At 44.9% G+C, this 12,380-nt stretch overlaps 1 protein-coding gene across 1 annotated transcript in view; it reads right to left on the bottom strand.

The window, feature by feature from the left end:
- Window positions 1-12,380, bottom strand: part of FSD1 (fibronectin type III and SPRY domain containing 1) — a 34,639-nt gene that overhangs the window by 16,971 nt on the left and 5,288 nt on the right. Inside the window, exon 2 of the mRNA XM_070936696.1 lies at window positions 1,235-1,330. Coding sequence (XP_070792797.1) covers window positions 1,235-1,330 — 96 coding nt within the window. The remainder of the gene's footprint in view (window positions 1-1,234; window positions 1,331-12,380) is intronic.

Below are 12,380 nucleotides of genomic sequence, written 5' to 3'. Positions count from 1 at the left end.
TCTCTGCCCTAATGACTGGCTCGGGTGGGCACGGCCATGGTGGGCGTGGCCAGGGTGTGTGACAGGCGTCACTCGGCCTCCTGCACCCCCCTGGGAGCAAAAACGGGGAGTGTGGGGATTCCTGGAAGGGGCAGGGAGGAGCACAGCCAGCCAGCAATTTAACAATTGGTTCGCCCGAACCGGCCTGGACCAGCCCAAACCGGCTGAATCCCACCACTCCTGGTGTCTCTCAAATACCCAAATCCCACCTCTTTGCTAAATTTCCATGTTGAATAATTCCCCGAATCTTGGAGAACTCAAAATGGGCAGTACTGTGACCCTCTAAAAGAAATTCAGATATAGTTTTTTTTAGGACGACTTTCCGTAAACAAAAATAAAAATAACCAGGAGGCAGTGAGTTCAATCCCGTCTTAAGTAGCAAATCCGGGTGGGTGACTTTGAGCCAATCACCAACCAGAAGACGGAGAAGAGTTCTAGTCCCGCCTTAGGGATGAAAGCTGACTGGATGAATTTAGGCCAATCACCAGGAGATGATGAGTTCTAGTCCTTTCTTAGGCGTGCAAGTCCAGCTGGGTGACTTTGGGCCAATCACTAGGAGACGATGAATTCTAGTCCTGCTTTAGACATGAAAGATGGCTGGATGAATTTAGGCCAGTCACCAGGAGATGGGGAGTTCTAGTCTTTCCTTAGGCGTGCAAGTCCAGCTGGGTGACTTTGGGCCAATCACTAGGAGACGATGAATTCTAGTCCTGCTTTAGACATGAAAGATGGCTGGATGAATTTAGGCCAATCACCAGGAGATGGGGAGTTCTAGTCCTTCCTTATGCATGCAATCCAGCTAGGTGACTTTGGGCCAATCACTTGGGCCAATCACTAGGAGACGGTGAGTTCTAGTCCCGCCTTTGGTGTGAAAGCTGGGTAAGGAATTTAGGGCATTCCTTCTCTCTCAGCCCAACCCACCTCACAGAGTTGTTGCTGAGGGGAAAATAGGAGGAGGAAGGAGGATTATTCCATATGTTTCCCACCTTGAGTTACTTATCAAATAATAAAGACTTGATAAAAATCTAATCAATCAATCAATCAATCAATCAATCAAGAACATTGATTTTGCCAGCGATGGTGCTTTCAGCTATGCTCATCATTCAATAAAACACCAGGTGAGCCCTGTTGCATCCAGAACACCTGGATAAACCATTTTAAGATTATATCTCCCGTCTTCCCCAACCCCCATTACCTCCACATTTTGAAGCATCTGCTTGAGCAAATAGATGAAATTTTGGATCTCTTCGTTCTTCACCGCGAGGGTCGTGACGATCTTCCTCAGGTCATCCTGTCCCCACCCAAAATGGGAAAAATATATATATATATATATACAGAATAACTGGTGTTAATCTTGGATTCTCGCTTTCTATCCTTTCCCAGGCTCAAACAGATCGATATATGGCTTAAATTGATTTTAAGCTTCTCGATTCTTCAGTGTTTCTCAACTTTGGCAACTTGAAGATAGGTGGACTGCAACTCCCAGAATTCCCTATGTTATGATGGCTGGGGAATTCTGGGAGCTGAAGTCCACCTATCTTCAAGATGCCAAAGTTGAGAATCACCGAGTTTAACCATTCGCCTACAATAAATAGATTGAAACTCCCTTTTTCACTTCAGAGACCTTTCTTTATTATTTCTATTTATCAGGTTTGAGGACGACGTTATCCATTCAGTCATGTCTGACTCTTGGCGATTCTATGGGCCTGGTGGTCTCTCCACATCTTCCCCTTTTGCACTACTTCTTTGAGTTGTCAAATTATTTTCAAACAATGTTCAAAGAAGAATGGGGTCAAACCAGGGGTGAAATCCAGCAGGTTCTGACAGGTTCTGGAGAACCGGTAGCGGAAATTTTGAGCAGTTCGGAGAACCGGCAAATACCACCTCTGGCTGGCCCCAGAGTGGGGTGGGAATGGAGATTTTGCAATATCCTTCCCCCAGGAGTGGGGAGAGAATGGAGATTTTGCAGTATCCTTCCCTCAGGAGTGGGGTGGGAATGGAGATTTTGCAGTATCCTTCCCTGGAGTGGGGTGGGAATGGAGATTTTGCAGTATCTTTCCCTCAGGAGTGGGGAGGGAATGGGGATTTTGTAATATCCTTCCCCCAGGAGTGGGGTGGGCCTGGAGATTTTGTAGTATCCTTCCCTCAAGAGTGGGGTGGGAATGGAGATTTTTCAGTATCCTTCCCCCAGGAGTGGGGTGGGAATGGAGATTTTGCAGGAGCCTTCCCTCAAGAGTGGGGTGGGAATAGAGATTTTTCAGTATCCTTCCCTCAGGAGTGGGGTGAGAATGGAGATTTTGCAATATCGTTCCCCAGGAGTGGGGTGAGAATGGAGATTTTGCAGTATCCTTCCCTCAGGAGTGGGGAGGGAATGGGGATTTTGCAATATCCTTCCCCTGGAGTGAGGTGGGGATGGAGATTTTGTAGTATCCTTCCCCTGCCAGATCCACGAAGCCACACCCTCCAAGCCACACCACGCCCACCAAGCCACGCCCACAGAACCAGTAGTAAAAAAAAAATTGGATTTCAGCATTGGGTCAAACTATTTTCCAAAGGCAGGACAACAATGGATGGAAACTAACCAAGGAGAGAAGCAACCTGGAACTAAGGAGAAAATCCCTACCCTGTTTCCCCCCAAAATAAGACATCTCCTGATAATAAGCCCAATGGGGCTTTTGAGCGCATGGCAATAAGTCCCAGCGCTTATTTCGGGGTTCAAAAAAATATAAAACAGGGTCTTATTTTTGGGGAAACACGGTAACAACGAGAACAATTAACCAGTGGAACAACTTGCCACCAGAAGTTGTGGGTACTCCATCACTGGAGGCTTTCAAAAAGAGACTGGACAACCATTTGTATGAAATGGTATAGAGTGTGCAGCGTTCTTTGGGGTCCGTAGCTGGGGCAGAACACTCCCCCTCGAGCAGCGCGTTGGACTAGAAGACCTCCGAGGTCCCTTCGAACTCTATTGTTCTATGTTCTATGCTCTGGCTGGGGTCAGCTTTGATGGTGTCCAGCCAACGTGTTCTTTGACGGCCTGGTTTCCTTTTGCTGCTAACTCTTCCCGACATAATTGCTTTCCCCGGTGAATTTTCCCACATGACATGTCCAAAATAAGTGAGATGCAGTTTTGTGATTTTTGTCTTCCAGTGACATGTCTGGTGTTATGCGCTCCAGGGCTTTGCTGTTTAAGCAACATGGAAGAAACCTCTCCGGCACTACAGCTCAAACAGCTCTAATTTTTTCCTCTCTTGCTTTCTTTTTTTAAGGTCCAACTTTCATAACCAAAGGTAGCTACGGGGAACGCATTATAGCGGACTAACTACATTTGATTGCCGGGCTGATGTCCTTGTTTTTCCGTATTCAGTTCATGTTCAACGTTGCGGGGTGACCCAGTGCGATCCTATGTTTTATTACTGGGCTGCATTTACTGCTTTGATCTGCCAGCCTAGAAAAGCATTGCTCATCTCACCTGAGTGGCTCTGGCCAGTTTAAGAATAGAAGAAGAAGTAGACCTAGATGAAGACAGAAGACAGAAGAGAACAGAAGAGAAGGGAAGGGAAGAGAAGGGAAGAGAATATAAAACAGAAGAGAAGAGAAATAGAAAATAGAAAAAGGAAGGGGAGGGGAGGGGAGGGAAGGGAAGAGAAGAGGAAGAGAAGGGAAGAGAATATAGAACAGAAGAGAAGAGAAATAGAAAATAGAAAAAGTAAGGGAAGGGGAAGGAAGAGAAGAGAAGGGAAGAGAATAGAGAAGAGAAGAGAAGAGAAGAGAAGAGAAGAGAAGAGAAGAGAAGAGAAGAGAAGAGAAGAGAAGAGAAGAGAAGAGAAATAGAAAAAGGAAGGGAAGGGAAGGGAAGGGAAAAGAAATAGAAAATAATAGAAAATAGAAATGGAAGGAAGGGAAAGGGAAGAGAATATAGAACAGAAGAGAAGAGAAATAGAAAATAGAAAAAAGGAAGGGAAGAGAAGAGAAGAGAAGAGAAGAGAAGAGAAGAGAAGAGAAGAGAAGAGAAGAGAAGAGAAGAGAAAGAAGAGAAGAGAAATAAAAAGTAGAAAAGGGAAGAGAAGAGAGGAGAAGAGAAGAGAAGAGAAGAGAAGAGAAGAGAAGAGAAGAGAAGAGAAGAGAAGAGAAGAGAAGAGAAATAGAAGATAGAAAGGGAAGGGAAGGGAAGGGAAGGGAAGAGAAGAGAAGAGAAGAGAAGAGAAGAGAAGAGAAGAGAAGAGAAGAGAAGAGAGATAGAAAATAGAAAGTAGGAAAGGGAAGGGAAGGGAAGGGAAGGGAAGGGAAGGGAATATAGACCAGAAGAGAAATAGACAATAGACAATAGAAAATAGAAAATGGAATAGAGTAGAGTAGAGTAGAGTAGAGTAGGGTAGGGTAGGGTAGGGTAGGGTAGGGTAGGGTAGGGTAGGGTAGGGCAGGGCAGGGCAGGGCAGGATAGAATAGAATAGAATAGAATAGAATAGAATAGAATAGAATAGAATAGAATAGAATAGAATAGAATAGAATAGAATAGAATAGAATAGAATAGAATAGAATAGAATTCTTTATTGGCCAAGTGTGATTGGACACACAAGGAATTTGTCTCTGGTGCATAAACTCTCTATGTACATACAAACAACAAAGTAATATAATCATAAAATACCAAGAGGAGAAGGCAATAGGAAAGATGAGAAAGATAATAATGATAATAATACAGCCCTACTCCATGGGTAAATATAATCTGCTGTCTAACCTTTAGAATCTCATCCATTGTCTATTTAATTTGCAGGGAGTCACTTTCAAAAATATAACATAAAGCACAGGATTAAATTTCCACAAATGATTTAAAGCTGTCGCTGTTCTTGTTGACCAACACTGGCCAGCTAGATTTTTTAAACTATATTTAAATTTTTATTTAAAATATATTTAAATACTTTATATTTATGCCTAGTCTTCCAACGTTTGACCTTAACCTGCACATTGTACTTATAAGCTTCAATAACATTTCTTCATGCAGTTGCAGTATGTCTGTTATCCCCTATTAAATCACTAGTATTTTAATATTTTAGTAATTATTCAATATTCCACCATAAATCCAATATCCCCATTGTTTAAAAACACCAATAAGACCTATCATTAATCAAATTTAATCAATCCTGGCATTATATTCCCAATCCCCTAAAATTATAAATTTCAATATATTTTTATATATTGTTGTTAATAATAATAATAATAATAATAATAATAATAATAAGTCCTTGGTTAGGACTCGAGCTGCTGAGCTATTAACCAGCCTCAAAGGCTGTGAATCTCACTAAAGATTAACTAATAATAATAATAATAATAATAATAATAATAATAGTTAGGTTACCACATCATAGACTTCTACCTTCTAACTTTAATTTGCTTGTGATTACAGTAAATTCTATTATCTATCTACTAGTATATATATTCTACTGTTTCCAGAACTCATTATATTCATTTATTGGTACAATTTCAATGAATGTCTGTTCAATATTATGTTGCCTTTGCCACAGACAGGCTAAACTAGATAATTTCGGCAACATTGTCTCAGATGCTTTCTTATTTCTTGATATGGTAAGATTGTCATAAAGTTTGTTTAGATTCTTCGCTTTCCAAACCTTTCAAGATTCAACAACTGAGCCTGATTTGCGAGTTTTGTCAGGTTTTTTTTAAATCGTTAAATGTTTTAACACTAGTAAACTGCACCGATTCACTGGGAGTTGGGCTGAATCCATTATAAATAATAATAATAATAATAATAAGGGGGGGCGGGGGAGGAAATCTAGAATGGTTTCTCTTTACCTCAGGGCCTCTCAACCTTGACAACTTGAAGACTTCAACTCCCAGAATTCCCCAGCCCCCAACCTACCTCACAGGATTGTTGTTTCAGGAAAACGTGTGTGTATGTATGCATGCACGTGTATTTGTATATATACACACACACACAATGATTTATTTATTTATTTATTTATTTATTTATTTATTTATTTATTTATTTATTTATTTATTTATTTATTGGTTCGATTTATATGCCGCCCTTCTCCGGAGACTCAGGGCGACTTACAATGCGTTAAGCAAGAGTCTTCGTACTTTTGTATATACCTGCTTAGTAGGGCTTTCGCCCCCCCCCAAGCGGTGTTCTTTTTTTATACAAAGTCAGCTTATTGCCCCCACAAACCGGGTCCTCATTTTACCTACCTCGGAAGGATGGAAGGCTGAGTCAACCTTGAGCCTGGTGAGATTTGAACTTGCAGTAATTGCAGGCAGCTGGCAGCTAAGTGCTACTTAACAAGCACTTTAGTCCGCTGCACCACCAAGGCTCTTATGACAGTATACACAGCAAACGAGATGACCATGCTGGATTTCGTATCCCAAATCACTAGTCGAAAACTTCCCAAGCGTTTAGGACTGCGTGATGTATCGGCGGATTATGCGAGCAGATCCCTATTATTATTATTATTAGCATCCTAGGTATCAACCAGCCAGTGGTGAAATCCAAATTTGTTTACTACTGGTTCTGTGGGCGTTGCTTGGTGGGCGTGGTGTGGCTTGGTGGGCGTTGCTTGGTGGGCGTGGTGTGGCTTGGTGGGCGTGGCTTGGTGGGCATGGCAGGGGAAGGATACTGCAAAATCTCCATTCCCACTCCACTCTGGGGCCAGCCAGAGGTGGTATTTGCCGGTTCTCCGAACTGCTCAAAATTTCCGCTACCGGTTCTCCGAACTGCTCAAAATTTCCGCTACCGGTTCTCCGAACTGCTCAAAATTTCCGCTACCAGTTCTTCAGAACCTGTCAGAACCTGCTGGATTTCACCCCTGCAACCAGAGGTCGGTCTCACGTACCTTTGCTACTGCTTCGCTGACGCACACACGTTCGCTTCACTCACGCAAGCACCATGTCTGCGATGCACAGATTGTATTTGATAATGTCCGGGTGGGTGGGCGGAGCCTCCCGCTGCCGCTGTTACTGATTTGCCCGAACCGGGACAAACCGGTAGCAACCCACCACTGGTATCAACCAAGTACCTTCTTAAGATGTATGATGTTCCGAGTAGCATTATTATTATTATTATTATTATTATTATTATTATTATTATTATTATTATTATTATATTTAATCTTTGATTCTTAGCCTGGGACTGGTAAAAACTGAACAGTTCAAGCCGTAACCAAGGACTTAAGAGCTATTCAGGTAGCATCTGAGTATATAGGCAGTTCTGGGTAGGGAGGGTTTTTTTTTTTTTTTTTTTTTGGTTGTGGTGGTTGTTTTGCAAAGTCAGAATATTCTATGGAGTCTATATGTCTATATGTCTATGTGTCTATATGTCTATGGAGATTCTCAGTCATCCAGGGCATGGCTGTCCCAAAGGTGCTTTTTTTCAGGAGGCAACTGGACTTTCTGTTTTTTTCTCTGAAGATGTTTCGCTTCCCATCCAAGAAGCTTCTTCAGCTCTGACTGAATGGTGTGGAAAGGAAGGGATAGGATAGGGTAGGATTGGGTAGAGTAGAGTAGGGTAGAGTAGGATAGGGTAGGGTAGGGTAGGATAGGATAGGGTAGGGTAGGGTAGGGTAGGATAGGGTAGGACAGGACAGGGCAGGGCAGGGCAGGGCAGGACAGGACAGGACAGGACAGGACAGGACAGGACAGGGTAGGGTAGGGTAGGATAGGGTAGGACAGGACAGGGCAGGACAGGACAGGACAGGGCAGGACAGGACAGGACAGGACAGGACAGGACAGGACAGGACAGGACAGGACAGGACAGGGCAGGGCAGGGCAGGGCAGGGCAGGGTAGGGTAGGGTAGGATAGGATAGGATAGGGGGGATCGGGGATGGAATGGAATGGAAGAGAATAGAATAGAATAGAATAGAATAGAATAGAATAGAATAGAATAGAATAGAATAGAATAGAATAGAATAGAATAGAATAGAATAACAGAGTTGGAAGGGACCTTGGAGGTCTTCTAGTCCAACCCCCTGCTTAGGCAGGAAACCCTATACCCACTTCAGACAAATGGTTATCCAACATCTTCTTTAAAACTTCCAATGTTGGAACATTCACAACTTTTGGTGGCAAGCAGTTCCACTGGTTAATTGTTCTCACTGTCAGGAATTTTCTCCTTAGTTCTAGGTTGCTTCCCTCCAGCAATTCCAACACTCCAAGTGATCTTGATTCGATCTCTCTGACAATGCACCCGAGGTCTGCATTGGCTTTTTCGGCGGGGAGCCATTCTATTTCTATTTGCAGATCTTGTATTTTGTGATTTTCCTTCTCTTCTGCTGTCTCCTCGTACTGCCACACTCGCTATCTCTACCCAGACTTTTTTGTCATTCTTATCAACAATTGTTAAGTCTGGGGAAGAATGTCTCTGACAGCGTGCAGAGTGCTTTTTCTTCTCCTCTGCGCATAATTTGCATCTGCAACACTGGGTCTCATTTTATATTTTTTTAAAAATTTCCTGCCACTTTGCACTTCAGGAATTGAGAACGGCCAATCTTTCTCATCTCAAGAATTTATCTCTAGTTTTTAAGACTATCAAATGCCATATTTCCTCTGAGAGCTTAGCAGCCTCACACGGGCTTTTTTTTGGCCTTTTAACCTTAACACAACATCCCTGTGAGGTAGGACAGGCTGAAAGATAATGATTATCCCAGATCACTTAGTTCACTCAATTTGGATTTCCTCTTTCCTGCTTTGCTGTTTTCCAAAATTCAGAGTCCATATCAGTTTTGGCTAAGGTGAGGTAAGGAACGGAAAGAGTGAAGGAAAGGAAAGGGAAGGGAAGGGAAAGGAAGAGAAAGGGAAAGGGGGAGGGGAGCGGAGGGGAAGGAAAGGAAAAGAAAGGAAGGGAAGGGAAGGGAAGGGAAGGGAAAGGGGGAGGGGAGGGGGAAGTGAAGGAAACTGAAGGAAAGGAAAGGGAAGGGGAAGGAAAGGAAGGGAAGGGAAGGAAAGGAAAGGAAAGGGAAAGAAAAGGAAGGGGAGGGGAGGGAAAGGAAAGAGAAAGGGGAAGGGGAAGTGAAGGAAACTGAAGGAAAGGAAAGGGAAGGGGAAGGGGGAGGGGAAGGAAAGGAAGGGAAGGAAAGGAAAGGGAAAGAGGGAGGGAAAGGAAAGAGAAAGGGGAAGGGGAAGTGAAGGAAACTGAAGGAAAGGAAAAGGAAGGGGATGGGGGGAGGGGAAGGAAAGGAAGGGAAGGAAAGGAAAGGGAAAGAGGGAGGGGAAGGAAAGGAAAGAGAAAGGGGAAGTGAAGGAAACTGAAGGAAAGGAAAGGGAAGGGAAAGGGGGGAGGGGAGGGGAGGAAGGGAAGGAAAAGGAAAGAGAAAGGAAAGAGAAAGATATTTCCTCTTTCTTGCTCTGCTGTTTTCCAAAATTCAGAGTCCATATCAGTTTTGGCTAAGGTAAGGTAAGGAAAGGAAAGACGTAGACATAGACAGAAGAGAAGTGAAAATAGAAATGGAAGGGAAGGGAAGGGAAGGGAAGGGAAGAGAAGGGAAGAGAAGGGAAGGGAAGACAAGGGAAGGGAAGGGAAGAGAAGGGAAGAGAATATAGAACAGAAGAGAAGAGAAATAGAAAAGGGAAGGGAAAGGAAGGAAAGAGTGAAGGAAAGGGAAGGAAAGGGAAACGGGGGAGGGGAAGGGAAGGGAAGGGAAAGAGGGAGGGGAGGAGAAGGGAAGAAAAGGAAAGGAAAGGGAGGGAAGGAAAGGGAAAGGAAAGAGAAAGGGGAAGGGGAAGTGAAGGAAAAGGAAGGTAAGGAAAGGAAAGAGTGAAGGAAAGGAAAGGAAAGGGAGAGGGGATGGGAGGGGAAGGGAAGGGAAGGGAAGGGAAGGGAAAGAGGGAGGGGACGGGAAGGAAAAGAAAAGAAAGAAAAGGAAAGGGAGGAGAGGGAAGGGAAAGGAAAGAGAAAGGGGAAGGGGAAGTGAAGGAAAGTGAAGGTGAGGAAAGGAAAGAGTGAAGGAAAGGATTGGAAAGGGGGAGGGGAGGGGAGGGAAGGGAAGGGAAAGGAAGGGAGAGGAAAGGAAAGAGAAAGGGGGAGGGGGAGGGGAAGGGAAGGGAAAGGAAAGGAAAGAGAAAGGGGGAGGGGAAGGGAAGGGAAGGGAAGGGGGGAAAGGGAAGGGAAGGAATTTTCCTTAGGCTCCTGTAGTGTTTTCCCTCATGAAAACACCTTCGAAGAAAAGAATTGGTCCCTCCCAGCTCCAAAGGACTACAGTTCCAATCACTCCCAGACCGTGGCAATGATGGGCATTGTGAGCTGACTTGACAGAAGACTATCCATACCAACCAATTGTGCAGAATCTGAGAAAGACATCTTCCTACATACCGCGTCAGAACCGTCTGCATCCTGCCCCCCCCCCAAAAAACAACATTAAGATTCTAGTCCTCATGGCTTTAATCATAGCACGGATGGAAAGAAGAATAGGCCGTGCTGAGGCAGGGCTAGCCGAAGCTTTTTTCCAGCGTTTCAAGCAAGGCTGAAAAAATAGGGACTACAAACCAGTTATTTCACTAAAGGGTTTCTCTTTCTGAGTCTTTCCAGAACAGCTCGGTTCTTACCTGGACTATGTCGGACTACTGGATGAGGTTTAAGAGCAGAAACCTGCAAGATTTTTAAAATTCCATGCTTGCATTTAGAAATGTAGCGGCTCAAGCCACTCCCTTGGAGCTCAAGGCTCCAAGAGAGGGATCTTGGAGTCTTAGTGGACAACCAGTTAAATATGAGCTAGCCCTGTGCAGCGGCAGCCAAAAAAGCCAATGCAATCCTAAATTGCATTAAGAGAGGAATACAATCAAGATCAAGGGAGGCACTAATACCCCTCTATAAAGCCCTAGTAAGACCACACCTAGAGTACTGCATCCAGTTTTGGTCACCACACTATAAAAAAGAGGTTGAGACTCTGGAAAGAGTGCAGAGAAGAGCAACCAGGATGATGGGACAGGAGGTTAAAACATAAGATGAACGGTTTCAGGAACTGGGCATGGATAGTCTAGTGAAGAGAAGGACCAGGGGAGACAGGATAGCATCTTCCAATATTTGAGGGGCTGCCACAGAGAGGAGGGGGGTGGGCAAGCTATTCTCCAAAGCACCTGAAGGCCAGACAAGGAATAACGGATGGAAACTGACCAAGGAGAGATTCAACCTAGAAATAAAGTGGAATTTTCTAACAGTGAGAACAATCAACCCATGGAACAAAAATTGCCTTTGGAAGTTGTGGGAGCTTCATCACTGGAGGCTTTCAAGAGAAGAGTGGACTGCCATCTGTCAGAAATGGTGTAGGGTCTTCATGCTTGGGCGGGGCGTGGGGTTGGACTAGATGACCTCCAAGGTCCCTTCCAACTCTGTTAATCTGTATCCCTGTTCAACAGAATTTCTGCATGAAAGGAGTTTCCTTTTAAATTTGTGGGGAGAGGTCATCACCGGCTGCTGCAATCCGATCGAAGAGCTAGGTTAACCTTCCAAGGTGTGGCTGCGGGTGGGGTGGAGGACTTAAGACCCCGACCCCACCTTTCCTTCCAGAACCTCAGCAATCCCATCCACCCAGGGAAAAACACAACCCCATCTCAGGTTGGCTTATTCTGCTTTCAACCAAAACCTTCTTCAAAAACCACGAGGACTAGGATCTTAATTTAATTTTCCGGAGGGTGCAGGAAGGTCTCCCAGTCTAACCCTAACCCTCCAAATGCACCCTTCCCTCCCAAAATAGGCATCCTCTCGAACGACCCTTTGCAAAGAGAGCAGGGAAACCCATGCTCCTCGGCCTTTCTCCTCCCCCAACCCTCCCCCTCCCTTGCCGGTTGGACGGCGGTTCTAAAAACACAAGTCCAGCAATGACAAAGCAGAGATGGAGAGTCCAGGCTGGAGATGGGTGGAGAACCAGCTGCAGAGCAGTCCTGGCTGCAGGACGCTCAGGGACCGACCCAGACAGACAGACAGACAAGCCCAGACAGACACCTCCCTCTTCCTCCCTATGGGGACAGCTTGGATCCATTAGCCCTGCCATCCGATACCCTCCTGGTCCAGCAACTGCTGCATCCCTGCCTTAAAGCATCCTTACCTTTTGGTCTTCCATCTTCCAGAGCTGGCCTGGAAAGGGAGCGAGCTTCCGGGTTGGGGTGGTGGTGGAGGATTCCCAAAGCTTCTGACCCCCTCCAGGAGCTCCTGGGCGGGCGTTTGGGAAGGAAGAAAGGGCCTGCCTACTAATTCCTCACCCCCCCTCCTCTCCCCTCCCTTCTCTGGAATTAACAAAGCTGTTGGAAGCTGTTGAACTCACAAGCTTTCCTGTCTGCGCAGCTGCAGAGGGATGTTGGGAAATGTAGTCAAGCAGAGAGAGTGAGAAGAGAGAGA

This window comes from Pituophis catenifer, unplaced genomic scaffold, assembly GCF_029215685.1.
Source record: "Pituophis catenifer annectens isolate HBS135680 unplaced genomic scaffold, rPitCat1.0.hap2 SCAF_1, whole genome shotgun sequence".
NCBI lineage: Eukaryota > Metazoa > Chordata > Lepidosauria > Squamata > Colubridae > Pituophis > Pituophis catenifer.
Note: the sequence above shows the minus strand (reverse complement) of the source record. Positions and strands in the feature narration are given on the sequence as shown.